The sequence below is a fragment of the Drosophila santomea genome, chromosome 2L (assembly GCF_016746245.2).
Source record: "Drosophila santomea strain STO CAGO 1482 chromosome 2L, Prin_Dsan_1.1, whole genome shotgun sequence".
Taxonomy (NCBI): Eukaryota; Metazoa; Arthropoda; class Insecta; order Diptera; family Drosophilidae; genus Drosophila; species Drosophila santomea.
Window position 1 is genome coordinate 13,584,843 of NC_053016.2, and position 15,670 is coordinate 13,600,512.

General features: G+C 43.5%; 2 protein-coding genes across 5 annotated transcripts in view; both read left to right on the plus strand.

The window, feature by feature from the left end:
* The window catches only part of LOC120449556 (beta-1,4-glucuronyltransferase 1), a 35,141-nt gene extending 26,275 nt beyond the window's left edge, over nt 1–8,866 (plus strand). For 2 of the 3 annotated variants that reach the window (XM_039632102.2, XM_039632093.2), the window contains exons 4-8: nt 5,515–5,776; nt 5,837–6,726; nt 6,795–6,991; nt 7,052–7,164; nt 7,228–8,866. In XM_039632102.2, the coding sequence (XP_039488036.1) occupies nt 5,522–5,776; nt 5,837–6,726; nt 6,795–6,991; nt 7,052–7,164; nt 7,228–7,425 (1,653 nt within the window). In that variant the 5' untranslated portion in view covers nt 5,515–5,521 and the 3' untranslated portion in view covers nt 7,426–8,866. The remainder of the gene's footprint in view (nt 1–5,514; nt 5,777–5,836; nt 6,727–6,794; nt 6,992–7,051; nt 7,165–7,227) is intronic. The other variant, XM_039632111.2, reaches the window with a different exon arrangement.
* Nucleotides 8,867–10,582: 1,716 nt separating this feature from the next.
* Nucleotides 10,583–14,245, plus strand: LOC120458400 (protein obstructor-E). 2 transcript variants are annotated; one of them, XM_039646025.2, is made up of 2 exons: nt 10,583–10,783; nt 13,423–14,245. In XM_039646025.2, exons 1-2 carry the CDS (start codon nt 10,729–10,731, stop codon nt 14,115–14,117), a joined length of 750 nt encoding a protein of 249 aa, XP_039501959.2. In that variant the 5' UTR covers nt 10,583–10,728; the 3' UTR covers nt 14,118–14,245. The 2 variants fall into 2 exon arrangements, with proteins under 2 accessions (XP_039501959.2, XP_043862856.1); XM_044006921.1 differs by lacking the exon at nt 13,423–14,245 and adding an exon at nt 12,518–13,335 and having other exon boundaries at nt 10,588–10,783.
* The last annotated feature ends 1,425 nt before the right edge of the window (nt 14,246–15,670 follow it).

The following is a 15,670-nucleotide window of genomic DNA, read 5'->3' on the forward strand; positions in this document are numbered from 1 at the left end:
ACTCCCTGTGGGGAAGCGAATGCGATATTGACCATCAGGCCATCATTAAATGGCCATAAAGCTCTTTGTTAATTTATTTACGCGTAATTATCGATAATTATGGTCTTATCTTTTGACTAGGCTCGCAGTTTTTTGTTTGACTGTCTGCCAATTATGTCGTGCATTGAATTATTGAATCCCGGCGAATTGCTAATTTATTTAAACTTTATTGAACACCATCAATTGACTCAGAGTCACGCAGAGTCAGGCAAAGCGAACATGATTAAACTGATTGAAACACAATTTTTTAATTATTTATACATAGTCGAACTGTGCGGAAAATAAACCTAAGATTACTGCTTGCAATTAAGTGGGTTTACTCGATCATCCCCAATTGACCCGCCGCCCAATCTCTTTATAAGCTAAGCCTGGTATCCAAAATAAGCAGTATCCGATGGGCAGAAACACAGAGGCGAAGCAAACAATGTTTTCATAAACGATTTTCGCCTGTGACCGCGTCGCAGAAATTTCTGAAAGAGGCGAAAGGCGAAAACGAGAAATAATGAGGCATTCCATTCCGCAGAGCCTCCCAACCATCTGGAAATGCCCAACAAGGGGCCATCGCAATCTAATTAGACATAATAAGGCAGGCAGGCAGGCAGGCATTCGGCGGGGGAAGTGGAGGCCCATCGGGTTGAGGGCACCACTGGTCATATATACCAAAGAGTTTGTCAGCTCGGAGCGGATCCACTGTTGCCAGGCGAAGGTTAGTTTCGCTATTGCCCCAGCCACTCCGCCACTCCAGCGACTCCAGCCACTCCACTCCACTCCACTCCACTCCAGCCACTCAAGCAGCAACTTGGAACTGACCAAACGACCCAGCCGGCAAGGCCCCAAACAGCCTCACGAGAATTGGCGATCGCAGTGCGGAGTTTTTCCGGCCATGCTCTGTGCTATTAAAATATATTACAGCAGCAATTTCAGCCGACTTTATTTTTGCGCTTAGCTGCGGCTCTTGAGGTCCGCAAACCGATGTTCGCTGCTCGCTTATAACTTCATTTTTTATGGTCATGAAAGTCAATTGCAGTTTGGCATTTCTTCGATGGATTTTCCCCTCGTTCGTCCGTGGAAATGCCATCATCATCGCCCCGCTGCGACTTGGGATCTGTATTGTGGAGAAGAAGTCGTAACACTTTGCACGAACAACTTAGCAACTGACCAGTAAGCATATGGACACATTCTAAAGAGAATATTTTATTCTAGTTTTGTGTAGCCTTTGTACGTGTATCAAAACTAATTTTAGTTCTGTACATTCATTTTGAGATAACCGGTTTAAGCAGTGTGAGAAGATTATTAACCTCAAGCTTATCGGTGACTTATGAAGTATGCAAATTTATATAACATAACGGGCCAAGGATTTAAAAAAGATTACAGTTTCAGCAATACAATATACCCTTGAACTCTAGGGGTATTCGACCAAAAAAGTTCTGCTTTTTAGCAACCCACACTCGTTGTTACAAAACAAACGTGTGTCGCACTTCACGCCGCCTTTTTGGGGGCACAACTTCAGTTGGCAATTGAAAACTCATAAAAATTCTCACGTTTCGCTCCAAATTTTGTAAGTCACACAACTTTTTGGGGCTTTGCAAAATCACCATACCACAAAGAGCCACACACGCCGCAGCAAAAACAAAGTGACGAAGATCAGCCACAAAGTATGTGAACGTGTGGAAAGAAACAAACAAAATCATAAAACAAGAGAGAACGCTGTAGTCGAGTTTCTCGACTATCTGATACCCGTTACTCAGCGGGGTGCTACCGCACCAAAAACTGTCAGGGGTGCGGGGTCCAGGGTCTGGGGTCCGTGCGGGGTGCGGGGTCCGGGGTGCGGGGTTCGTGGTCCGGGGTGCGGGGTCCAGGGTGCGGGGTCCGTGGTGGGTGGTCCGGGGTCTGGGATGCGGGGTGCGGGGTGCGGGGTCCGTGGTTCGGGGTGCGGGGTCCGGGGTCCAGGGTCCGGGGTGCGGCGTCCGGGGTTCGTGGTCCGGGGTGCGGGGTCCGGGGTCCAGGGTCCGGGGCCCGTGCGGGGTGCGGGGTCCGGGGTGCGGGGTCCGGGGTCCAGGGTGCGGGGTCCGGTGTGCGGGGTCCGTGGTGCGGGGTCCAGGGTCCGTGCGGGGTGCGGGGTCCGTGGTGCGCGGTCCGTGGTCCGTGCGGGGTCCGGGGTGCTGGGTCCGGGGTTCGTGGTCCGGGTTGCGGGGTCCAGGGTGCAGGGTCCGGGGTTCGTGGTCCGGGGTCAAGGGTCCGGGGTCCGTGCGGGGTGCGGGGTCCGGGGTGCGGGGTCCGTGGTGCGGGGTCCGTGCGGGGTCCGGGGTGCGGGGTTCGGGGTGCGTGGTCCGGGGTGCGGGGTCCGGGGTCCAGGGTGCTGGGCCGTGCGGGGTGCGGGGTCCGGGGTTCGTGGTCCGGGGTGCGGGGTCCAGGGTGCGGGGTGCGGGGTGCGGGGTCCGGGGTCCAGGGTCCGTGGTCCGTGCGGGGTGCGGGGTGCGGGGTGCGGGGTTCGTGGTGCGGGGTCCAGGGTCCGTGCGGGGTGCGGGGTTTGGGGTGCGGGGTCCGTGGTGCAGGGCCCGTGCGTGGTGCGGGGTTCGGGGTTCTGGGTGCGGGGTCCGGGGTGCGGGGTACCCGTTACTCAGCTATTCGAAGTGCGAAGGAGAGTCTTCAGCACATACAGTTTTTGGCGGTTTTGTGGGCGTTAGATTGGGCGTGGCAAAAAGTTTTTTGGCAAATCGATAGAAATTTACAAGACTAATACAAATATGAAAAAATATCAAAACATTTTTCAAAAGTGTGGGCGTGGCAGCTTTGGGCGGTTTATGCGTTAGAGTGGGCGTGGCAACATGAATCGACAAACTTGCGCTGCGTCTATGTCCCTGGAGTCTGTATGCTTAATCTCAACTTTCTAGCTTTTGTAGTTCCTGAGATCTCGACGTTCATACGGACGGACAGACGGACGGACAGACGGACATGGCCAAATCGACTCGGCTACTGATCCTGATCAATAATATATATACTTTATATGGTCGGAAACGCTTCCTTCTGCCTGTTACATACTTTTCAACGAATCTAGTATACCCTTTTACTCTACGAGTAACGGGTATAAATATAAAGTGTTTGGCTATGGAAAGATTAATGCCAAATGTGATCGTTAGGGTAAACTAAAGCTACAAACGTGTTGCAAAAAGCCGAGCTGCTCAGGTTCCGGATTAAGTTTCTCTCTGCAATCAAACTATTATCAGGCCTCAAATTGTAATGCTGTTGAGAGCTGTAGTTGGAGTAGTTGCGTCGGTTTCCTGTAAAGTGAAATGCGGATTACTGGCGGCCTGATTGACCGATTCATCAGCCGACAATGCCCCAGAAACACAAAAAACCGGTGGCACTTCTAGTGCCCTCCAGGAGGCCCACGCGTCCGCCTACCATACAAATTAACGATGGAGCAATGAACTCAAAACATGGTCCATACGGTCTAATAGTTTTTAATTTCGGAACTCGTGTGGACCCCCAAGGCAAGTCCGCTAATGAATGTTTTTGTCTTCTCCAGAAGTCGCGTTTGATTTGTATTCATCTGACCAACACACCTTGGCATTTGTTGTGTTCTTTTTGGCAAAGAAAATATACTCCGTGCCTGGAAAATAATATTTTTATATGTGATATTCAGGTGTAAGGTCAAGTGTTGCCTATGGCAGTTCACACAGAACAAAAGGCTGTGGATGAGCAGGGTGTGCTATAGGCCATTCAATGATATCCAGTTTCTCTTCTAAGCAGTTATTCTCTTAAAAACAAGCATCCAGCCTAAGCTCAAGCCAAAACTCAGCGAGTTGGGATATCTGCTATCAGACGTCGAAGCGGAATTTGAATGACTAAAATGTTCAACAACTGTTTTGCTCTCTCACATGATGTTTTCTTATATGGACCCTTTATATATACTTGTATACATCTACTTATATATATTTCACGCTGCTGACTAATATCGCAGAAATTGTGCCTTGATTTAGCCAATGTCGTTGCACCCGCAAATATTTAATTCCGGCGGTATCCCTCAAAATTCATTGTGAATCACAAAGTTGGCGTGCGCACATGTTGAATGCACAAGACCTGAACTGCTTTCGAAGTGGCATTGAGATCTTTAAACAAGTCGACACCCGCATCTTGAAGCCCCGAGAAGAGTGCTTGGCAAACGGAGACCCACGTAAGCACTTCCTGTGCGACATTTTGTTTGGTTAACCACGCCGAATGATAAGTAATCATGGGCAGTTAATTGATAACGAGCTCAAACAATACGCTGGCAGATACGTACGTTGGAGAAAACTGTGCCAATTAGACAGGAGTTCAGCAGTATCATTTCAAGAGTCTCCGGCTTCAGTGTATTTGATACCAATGGAATCCAATAAACGGCAAGGAAAACTATTTATTTTTAGTTGCAACCGAAAAGTTCAATTATTTATTAATTACCGAATTAAGAGCTAGCAGCAGTTGGCTTATCACATGTTGTAATTGAATCATTTTGAAATTCTGGACAGCTTACATCTGAAATTGTTTATTTATTTATTAAAAAAGAAAAAAGAAATAAAAAAGAAAGAATGCATTTATCATAAAATGAATAATAAATTCTTAGAATCAGTGTGCATATTCAGTAAATAAACTTATTGGAGGGTCACCAACAAAAAAAAAGTATAAAAAAGTTAAGTAGCAAATCGTATGAAATTTATATAGAAATTTGTCTGTGCGATTCGTTATCTTTAATTAATTAAGATTGACATATTGAAGCTGTTGAAAAACAAGTAAAAATATCACGGCGTCTATCTACAGACTTTACGTTGTGATTACTCCCTCTCTTGTGTACTTTAAAATTAAAACACTATCAATAAGAAGTCTGATCAAAAAAACCACGTTAAACTCAATTGCTAACCACAGCCTGCCATTTTCAATTAGAACTATATGCTTCTGATAAGGGTTTCTTATGTATATAAAAAATACACTTTTATACTTTTTCACAATAGACACAATTACTCTATGCAAGTTTATTTAGAACTCAAAAATCAATAAGTCCTTTTCTAACGGGCTTTTATTGAAGAAAAGAATCATTAGTCTTCATCTCATTTTCACATGCAATTCTATAAAAATAGGGCTGTGTATTGAATACTGGCTAAATAAAATATTGGAAATTTTGTTTTTCGTGCACCTATGGTAAAATATTGTTTCAAAATGATTGAAAGGTATCTCATAGGTGGAAAATTTGACAAAGTTGCCCAATATAAACTAACTCCACCAATGACTTTCAAACTTGGAAGCTGCTAAACCGTTGAAAAGCGCCATCTACTGTACAGGGTGTTTCCCATAAAATCTCTGAGGGCGCTGCTGTAAAACTACATGTTTTGTACATGTATATCTACATGCTAGCATGTAAATAATTTTAAGTTCATGCACCTGTTGTTTTTTAAATATTTGTTTAAATACGTTATTACAATGTTTTTTTTTCCTTTGCAGCTACAACATGCGTTTTGAGCCTCTGGGCCAGAAAATGTTCACACGCCGCAACTGGTTGCTGCGCTGCAGCATCCTAATCAATGTGGCGGTGATCCTGTACATCGGCAGTCAGCTGATGATCGGCGGCGGCAACAACTTCTCCAATGGCGGTGGCTTCCTGCTGCAGGAGCAGCAACAGGTGTCGGTGCTGCAAGTCGGCTCCGCCTCATCAGCTGCTCAGGTGCAGCAGCAGCAACAGCCGCCCACTCCCAAGAACCAGAACGTAAGATACATCTAGATAATGCACATGCGACCTTTGCACCATCGCCTCGTTCCTCTTCAGCAGGTGGTCGAGATCTTCGAGTCCGAAGAGAAGCAGCTGGTCAATGCCAACGCAGATCCTCCAGCACCAGCGGCTCAGGTGGCTGAAGGCGCTGCTGGAGCTCCGCAGTTGGCGAACGACAGTGGTGCCGGTGCGGCTGGTCTGGGCGATCCCGCCCAGGTGATCGGAAACATTGGACCCGGCGGTGTCGCCTTGAGCGGAAATGCCGAGGTGAACAACAGCCAATCGGACGGCGGCTACATAGTCACAGGCGACGAGAAGGAGCTGGAGGAGCGGGTACGATCGCTGATCAACTGCTTCGACCACGACTACCACCAACAGACCCTGCAGCGCGGCGACTTCTGGGTGCTGCAGAACTACGTGCGGGCGGAGCACGGCGACATCAAGTGCCACGAGTCGATCACCTACACCACGCACGCGGACTACACGTTCCTGGACAACCTGGTGCCGCTGCTGGAGCGCTGGAACGCCCCGGTGAGCATCGCAATGCACGCGCCCGGCACAGACTTCCAGCCCACGCTGGACTCGATCCGGTATCTGCGGGAATGTCTGCCCGGCAGCCACCTGGTGCGCGCCTATACCACCTTCCACATCTACTTCGGCACCAAGCACATCCCCAAGTCTGTGCCCAAGCCTCACGAGGTCTTCAAGACGGGATACAACTGCACACTTCCAGCTCCGTACTTCAACGTCAGCTCTGGTCACCTGTACAAGGCGCAGAAGAAGCTGCTGTATCCGGTGAATGTGGGGCGTAATATTGCCCGCGACTCGGCACTCACCCACTTCATCCTGGCTTCGGACATCGAGCTGTATCCGAACCCGGGTCTGGTCAAGAAATTCCTCGAGATGATTGCCCGCAACGAGCAGTACTTGAGACGCAAAGCACCCAGGTAAGTGTCTTCACTTACTTGAAAGGAAAGCCATCTGATTGAGATCTATCTTCTTTTGCAAATTATAGAGTATTTCCATTGGCCATCTTCGAGGTAGAGGAGAACTCCCCGGTGCCTCACGACAAGACAGAGCTGCAGGAGTTCCTTCGCACGGGCAAAGCCATACCCTTCCACAAACGGGTGTGCGCCAGCTGCCACGGGGTGCCCAAGTCCAAGGAGTGGATGTCCGCCAACGAGACGGATGAACTAAGTGTATTCCACATAGGTACTGAATATACAATTACAACTTTGTGCCCTGTAGATTAATTTAATGTTGTCTTTGCAGGAAAACGAACGGGTTACTATGTGCACTGGGAGCCCATCTATATTGGAACTCATGCCGATCCCCATTACGATGAACGGCTCAGCTGGGAGGGTAAAAGCGACAAGATGCCTCAGGTAAGTTACACCGCATCATAGCTTCCCAGAAATAATCTACTTAATAATATTATTTGTTCGCAGGGCTATGCGCTTTGTGTGATGGACTACGAGTTCCACATACTGGACAACGCATTCCTGGTGCACAAGCCGGGCATCAAGGTGCTGAAGAAGGACAACCGACGGGCGATGCTGTCCGGCAAGACGAACCAGCTGATACGGAAGATCATCTATCCGGAACTGAAAATAATGTATGGCATGCGCAAGGGATGTGCGATATAGTAACTAATCCTGAAACCGAGCTGAGGTCAGTCCCGATTGAACGGGAAGGAGGAAAAGGCGAAAAGACTACAACCAACTTCACTATTACTATTTGCAATGCTATAGATCGGTTGTGTCGACTACCGGTTCCCATTCCCTCTATAGCATTGAATGCGCACTTCAAGTGCGTGTTTTACAATTAGCTAGAGACTTAGCCCTAGAACTATAGAGCATTACGTAGTTAGGCTTAGCTATAGGTCAGGACGTGTAACGCCATGGGGGCCTATTGGGTTTTACCGCGTTCTTGGTTATCTTTTTCTACTCTGCAAAGCCTTGAGAGCATGGCTTACATAGACTTAACGTAGTTAAATGTGGCTTTTAGGTATCATGGTGTATTCCATTTAGCTGGCCATTCTTAAGTTGGAAATAGCCGCCAAATAAGCAGACGGCCCTTTTGATAGAGCATGCTTAAGAATCTACGCCTACAATTGATCCACTTCCATGGAATTTCTGTAAATAATAACACACTTGGACCAATCCTCCCTTCTGCTCTCTGGACATAAGCCGCCAGAGACTTGAGTTATGGGGTGTCCACCACTCATAGGCAGTCATTATCAGTTACTTTTAGTCTAGGCCATAAACTTAAGTGTAACGTTATTTAGTTGAATTTTCAATATACATTCATTAACGAGTTAAAGATAGTTTTATCGGATTTCCTTTTTAAAATACTCAAGCGAGTAATTGAGAGCAACATTATTTTTGTATACCGGGCCGAGATTCCTAAACATCAGCAGAAGAAGCAGTCTTACCACTTTTGTGTTTCTATCTTTCCGCAGTAAAGGCATAGATTAAACAATGTTTTTTGGGCAATGTAGACTTACTGCAAAGACCAAAACGTAGATTATACCGGGCCAAAACAATTCCAACGTTAAATATTTGACTTGATTAGCAGAGTAGGAATCATTGAATTGAAACGTATTAAATAGACTTTGAGAGTTAAAGCGTAATAGTACTAATGATAAAGACAAGTTTCAACAAAACACAATTACTATTAAAATTTATACAAGAAACACACACATTGAGAATTGATTTGTTTACTTACCGCACTGAAAGGTAGGCTGAGCAGTTAATGCAATTGAAAATTACATTTCAATAAGCATAAATGCGAACCGTGATATTTGTACTAGTAAAGCGATTTCGAGATGTTAAACCTATTTGATAAGAAATGAGGGAACGATCAAAAAAGAATGATCAGAGGCCCATATGCATTAAACTTAACCTAAATTTAGTTTTGTATTAATGTTTTTAATTAGTGTTGAACATTAAGTCAAACTTGTGCACATATAAATGTTTAAAACAACATGTCGAAATCGAATCCACGATTAGATTTCGAGTGAAATGCTGAAGGTTTTTGTTGCGTAGGCCTTAACACAATAAAGATTTGTAAGTTTAGAAAAGATTAGTACTTAGCTGAAATACGGCAAATTTTACGTATGTTGTTGAATATTTAATGCAGTACGTTTTGAAAGTGACTTGGGAACAACATACAACAATTGGTGTTTGTATAAGTACATAAGCCTTGATTCCGCTGATATCATGTTTGCAAATCAAGTCTTCGCTCAAAAATTGATTTAATTACATATTTTCCATTCGTAAGACTAAAATATCACTAAACATAATGAAAATGTTAAAAATGTAGCTAAGAGCAGAATTAAAATATAATTAGAATACAAAAATTTGAATTACAACAATATATTTGTATGATGTAAAGAAAAGTGTAAAAGTGCCTTAGACAAAACGATGAATATAAATTATTTGTAAGAACATTAATCAAGCAGCTGAATAATATTGAGTTTGCAATTAAATTGGCAACGCTGTGTGTTCAAGCATACAGCATATTTTTGTATGTACATATATAAATAAAATCGTACGGCAATGTATTAAATTAAAATGTTTACTATATATCGAAATAGATTATTTTTTATAACTTGAGTCTATGTCACAATTTGTATTGAATGAGTCTTCTTGATGATTCACAGCCTGCCAATTACTTAACTTCTTTTGTTTAATGAAGAATACTTTTAATTAAGTTGTCATCTAATTTTATTAGGATTTATAACTAATTTGACTAGAAGTCCTTGATCGTAAAATTTAGATTTACACATATTTCAAGAACGCCTCATATGTCCAAATAAAAATGTTTTAATAGGTAAATGCAAATCTGCTGAGCATGGACTACTAGCTAAAACCTATGGAAAGCTACACAAAAAAAAGACAAAATAAAGAAGAATAATAAAAAAACGATTAAAAAGTCTTTCACCTTAAACATTATTTTCAAGCGAATAGTCGAATGGGTATACGTACTCAACTCTGCCAAAATTCATTTGTTGCGGTGCCTTAAACAAGTTCTCCGGTCTCATGACATTTGCTGCATCTTTCGTCATTACTTAATTTAAGCTTTGATTCTTTAAAAATCCCCACAAGCAAAGTTAAGGCCTAATACCAAGATCATTGTCAGATTGTCGGATTTTCGTGATTGGTACGGCCTCATGGGCGCAGTCGGCCTTGACTTTATGTTGGATTTTCTGGTTTCTATTGATTTTCGGCTGTCTGTTCACCGAAAACAAAAGTGCGAAATATGGTAATCAAATCAAACATAAATTAAATGCTGACTTTGTTCATTAATATTTAAAACAGTTGCTAGCCGAAGCTGGAAGCAGAGCTTTCAGGTTTGATTAACTGACTCATCTCGAACGAAAGCGAGTTCAAAGTATTTATTCTTTATTTTTCCATCGAACAAATGTTAAAGCGGAAACAAATTCCCAGAAGAAAGTAGATTCCAATTGGGAAAGAATCAATCAACAAAATATGTTTGCAAATTGTAAGCACCGCGGGGTATTCAACCAAAATTATAATCGCCAGTTGCAATAATGTTTCATTTCTGTCGAAATATTGTGCCATCCGATGTCTTTTCGTTTATTCGTTATTTATTGACAAGTTTGTTTTAATGGCAATTGAGGCTGAGATTACGACGGCGACAGCAAAAGCTGTTGCGAATCCCCACCAGGTAGGGGAAGATCACCAAGCTCCGGCGACGTTTCGGCTCGCTCCGATGATCATCATCGAAAAGAGCTTCAGCTTCAGTTTCAGCCTGAGCGTCAGCTTCAGCTTCAGATACGAATGTGAGGTTACCAGTTAATATCTGCGCTGCGTTTCTAGCGCAAAACAGTCGAAATTGTCAGCTCGTTGGCTGAGCATCGCAGTAGCTCTTCCTTAGTTTAACTTTTAGTGATCACAACCCGAGGACTAAATACAACAGTTAAAATGGCTAAAATCTTAATCAGTGCTCTATTGTGCGTTGCCATGTTTGGCTCAATGGGTTAGTATACTATAGTTTTTTATATATATTATTTGCAAAACGAATGACTTTGGTCACAAACTTTGCTGGTGCTATACTATAGCAGCGAAAAGTTCCAGAAGGTGACACAAACATGTGCATATACGTCAGCACAAAATTTCAATAAACATCAACTCAACTCATTTCATCTTGAAGAATTTAAGATTCATAGTTGCGGAATCCAATAAAATTTAATTCTTATTGCTTTCTTTTCAAACATATTCGCTTTTTGATAAAAAGACCCACATATCTGTATCTGAATGTGGCAAGTCCCACGTTTAGTTGCAATTATTCAGTTTTACAACGCATAAAACTGATACTCATCCGACTCACAATACCAGGAAATTACGCGATTTTGCAAACAAATTAACAACAAATTGTATGTAGAGAAATGCAAAGAAAGCTCAATAAGTGCCAGTAATTATTGCCATCGTAATGGCCAATATGTAAAATCCCACCGAAATTTCATTGCTATTTCAAGGTCAGCAGGCAGCCTTTTCAGAAATTTGATTCACACGCCGCAGCGGGCATCGAAACATCAGTATTGCATAATCTTTGGCTGGCACCAATGGTCCATTGTGTGGAACGGGTTTATCTCGCGGATAGCGGTCAGACATGTTGGGGGAGCTGGAGGCGACAGATCCATCTCGGTGCGTGCCCAGCCGGTTGTGGTGACCTTTAAGCGCGTTTGCACCTCTTTCGATTCAGTACGACATCTTTACTGTGTCAGGTTTCGAAAAAACCAACGGTCGCGAACTGAATTTCGAGACGGACGTCACGTTTTAGACGAAACCTTTTTGAGCTCATAAGTGGAATGGTATTTTAGCATGTTTATTGATTACATTAATTGAGGTAAAAACAGGGGCAATCTGCTTACTTCTTTTTAAACATTAAACTTATTAAACAGAAAGGCAATAATTTAAAACCATTAAATTGTTGGCAGAACGTTCACAAGATAAGTTGTTATAGTTGTGCTAATATTAGTTGGTTGGTTTTATATCAAATGATAATATAAATGAAACTGATAATGAAAGCGGTTTATGACGTCAATGACAGCAGCTAAATATGCTCATTGATTTTTAAACTGGTTAATATGGTAACAGGTTTTTAATAGTGCAGGTACTCCAAAAAGGCGACCCTTCATGTGGAATTTAACGACTTATTTTGCACTGAAAATGCTTTAACAATCGTAGGCATTTGGAATTAGTTGGCATTATAAGCAAAGAATATGGTTCGTATGCATTCCTGGCAATCCCAATTCACTGTCACTTTCTACCAAATGTACAAACTCCTATATTACAACTTCATAAGTCCTATTCCCACTACACACTGAATGTCTTTAAATCACAACCATCACTTCATCCAAGTCCCTGGCACTTGTCTACTAAGCAAACTTATTTCTGTTACACCGCATTAAATAAACATTTTTGAATCATATTCGCGGGTTCAACAACCGGGGTATGTGCCCACAAAGTCATTAAAGTTTCAAAGTTTTAATACCCGGGTATGTGTATGTAATATCGCGGGAAGACGAGAAAATCCATTGTCAAGTGGAATGCTGCCCTACGGCAATCCCACGACTCGTTGATCATAAAGTACGTATCAAATAGCTAAAACAAAAAAAAAGAGCCAGTTTCCCATCATAACTCATTAGAGGTAAGCTAGCCACCCCAATCCCGTGGATCGATATTAACCGTCGTACGCTATTTCTTCCAGCTGCCGCTGCCGCCGGAGGATGCAAGGAGGCGAATGGAACCGCTCCCGTTTCCGGATCCTGCGATGCCTACATTGAGTGCAAGAACGGAGTGGCCGAGGAGAAGCTCTGCCCCGACGGTCTGCTGTACAACGAGAAGTCCACGGGATACCCCTGCGGCTACCCCATCGACGTGGAGTGCACCCAGGGACAGGCCCGCCTGCAGGCCGCTCAGCCCACGGATGAGTGCCCCCACCAGTTTGGATACTACCGCATGGGCGATGCCAGCCACTGTGGACAGTTCATGAACTGCGCCGCGGGCCGTGGCTTCGTGTTCGACTGCCCCGAGGGTCTGGCCTGGAATCCGGCCACCTACAAGTGCGATTGGCCCGATCAGGTGGAGGACTGTGATGCCGAAGCCTTCCTGGGCTTCCGCTGCCCGGCGCCTGCACCCAAATCTGAGCTGCTCGGCGAACAGGAGGCGGACTACACCTTCCATCCGTCGCAGGACAACTGCCAGGTGTACTTCATCTGCATTGAGGGTCGTCCGCGTCGCATTGGCTGCGGCGAGGATCAGGCGTTCAACCAGGAGCTGAATCAGTGCGACGACATCGAGAACGTGCCCAACTGCAGCAGTGACATCCGTGAAAAGGGTGCCCAGATCAAGGCCGCTCGTCTTCATGCCAAGAAGAACTAAGTCAAACCAGTTGTGATTTTGCCCATGCACAGGCCATATGGCGATAGGCTGCTCGAGTTTTCTAGTCTGTAGTTAAAGAAATTGGCAAACTGATTGTTGACATTTTGCTCGTCGAAATAAAAAACGTAAAAACATAAACAAAAACCACTTAAGCTTTCCTCAATCCACAAACTCCGCTCCCAAATGATATGACATCTAGCTAATAACCTGCGTACTTTTTTGTCATTACAGCTCTTGGCTCGCCGGAATGCCCCACGCCCAACGGACGCTTTGCATCGGGCGATCAGTGCGACTCGTACACAGAGTGCCAGGATGGTACTCCCGTGGAGAAGTTGTGCCCGGACGGCCTGCTGTTCCACCAGCGCACCAAGGCGACCGGAGAGTGCACATACGCCCCGTACTCCACCTGCAAGGAGCGTGCCCGCCTGCAGCCCGCCAACGGAACGGATGAGTGTCCCCGCCAGTTCGGCTTCTATCCGAACGGAGATGCGACCAAGTGCGGCGTGTACCGCAACTGCGCCCACGGCGTGGCCAGCCTGACCAAGTGCCCCGAGGGCCTGGCCTTCAACGAGGAGACCTACCAGTGCGACTGGCCCGATCTAGTCGCCAGCTGCAACGCCGAGGCGTACCTGGGCTTCAACTGCCCCGCCGCTGACTCCGCCGATGATAGCGCTGCCGCCGCCGTGGACGTCAGTCCGGAGGGTGAGCTGCGCTACTATCGCCATCCGCAGACCTGCAAGAAGTACTTCGTGTGCGTCAACGGACATCCGCGCCTGTACAACTGCGGCAAGTACCTGGCCTTCAACTCGCAGTCCAAGCTGTGCGACTTCTACAACAAGGTGCCCGAGTGCTATGCCCTGCTCAAGGAGAAGCAGCGCCTGAAGGCGGAGAAACAGCAGCCCCAGGTGGCTCAGCCGGAGGCTTAGGGTCTTGGAGAAACCAATGGAATCTCAGAGGCTGCTAGCTGTACTCTTCATGTGCAATAAATATTATGCTGTAAATATGTAACTGCTTATTGGTTATGCAATGAATAAATAAGTAATCTATAAAGAAATGGATGTACATTCTTATTTTAAATCTGTTATCCAAAAATTTTGAGTGGTAAAAAGCTAACCTTTTTCACTTTGTAAAAGATTTCTCCAAAAGAACCAAGTAGAATTTAACCCACACTTAGCAAAAAACTTAATTTGGTTTCTTGAGTTTGTAATTTATTATCAGTTTCAGATTTTCCGTTTTTTGAATTTAGTGTGTTAGTTATTAATAATAGGTTTCTTACTAGTACTTGGTAGATTAATTAAACTTATATTATGTTACATAAGTAAGATGGCAAACCACTTCCACACGGTTAAGCATTTGTTTGCGAACTCATCATGGTCGTTTCTTCACTTCATTTATAATTTTTACAACGTCTTCATTTATTAAAAAAATATTGTTTTTAAGAACCAATTTTAATCCGCAGTTACGATCCAGTTACGATTTTGTTTTGGAAATTATTTAAGCTCGAATTTCGTATTGTTGATTAAAAACATTTATTCTGTATTTATCACTAAGTAACCAATTAATTTTCGTTCAGAATTGTTTAGGACTGCTTAAAACTAAATTCTTCATTAATCCTTTTGGATCCGATCGCTTCCGTTTCCTCTGATTCGTTTCTTCTTTGGCTATAAAAATTAAATTACATATAGGTATTGTTTTTTGAACTTTTGCACTATTCTGTTGTAGATGTTTTTGCTGTTGTGTGTGAATATCAGTTTGTTCGTTATATTAAATTACAACAAATAATTGGTAGTTAAGTTAAGTATTATATTTGCTTTTACAAATTTTTGTTTCACTTCGATTCATATCATTTCATTCTTGCTTTGTGGTGCTTGGCTAAGGCGACTTTTGTTTGGTTGTTTTCACTTTGTTTTTGTTGTCTTTACATTTTGCAATATATTTAACTTTTGTATCCGTTTTCATGCTTTCCGCTTTCTTTCACATATACAGAAATAAACAACTTGCACTGAATGAAAACTAAATAAACGATAGTTCGACAAAAGGAGTAAATTCGGAAAAAGAAAACAAATGTCTTAGTCGTTTTAAAATTTGTGCTAGAAATTCGGCTATTAAAATTATTTATGTTAATACACACACTTGAGAAAAAGTACATATCCTTTCATTTCATTGTTTTTGTTACATTTTGGTTTTCATTTTAACATATTCAGTCTTTCAGCTTTTAACATAAATAAATTAATTAAATTAATTTATTTAATTACATTTAAAACATCATGCTGCTTGTTGCCTGTAAATAATTTTGAGTTCTATTGCATTTATGTGGTAATTTTTCAGTTGTCTGCCTATCATTGCTTGTCTTTTAAATTTATAGCCAAAAAGGTTTTTCAAAAATTTTGAAGAAATTTTACATCCTTAGTCAAAGTTTGTTGTAGAAGCCAAAAGTTTTGGTTGCTTGCTTGCTGCCTTCTTTAACTTAAATCTATTC

Coding starts and splice junctions, on each gene's coding strand:
- LOC120458400 (XM_039646025.2), top strand. CDS start 10,729: ATGGCTAAAATCTTAATCAGTGCTCTATTGTGCGTTGCCATGTTTGGC. Junction 10,784..13,422: donor TGCCATGTTTGGCTCAATGG/GTTAGTATACTA, acceptor TTGTCATTACAG/CTCTTGGCTCGCCGGAATGC.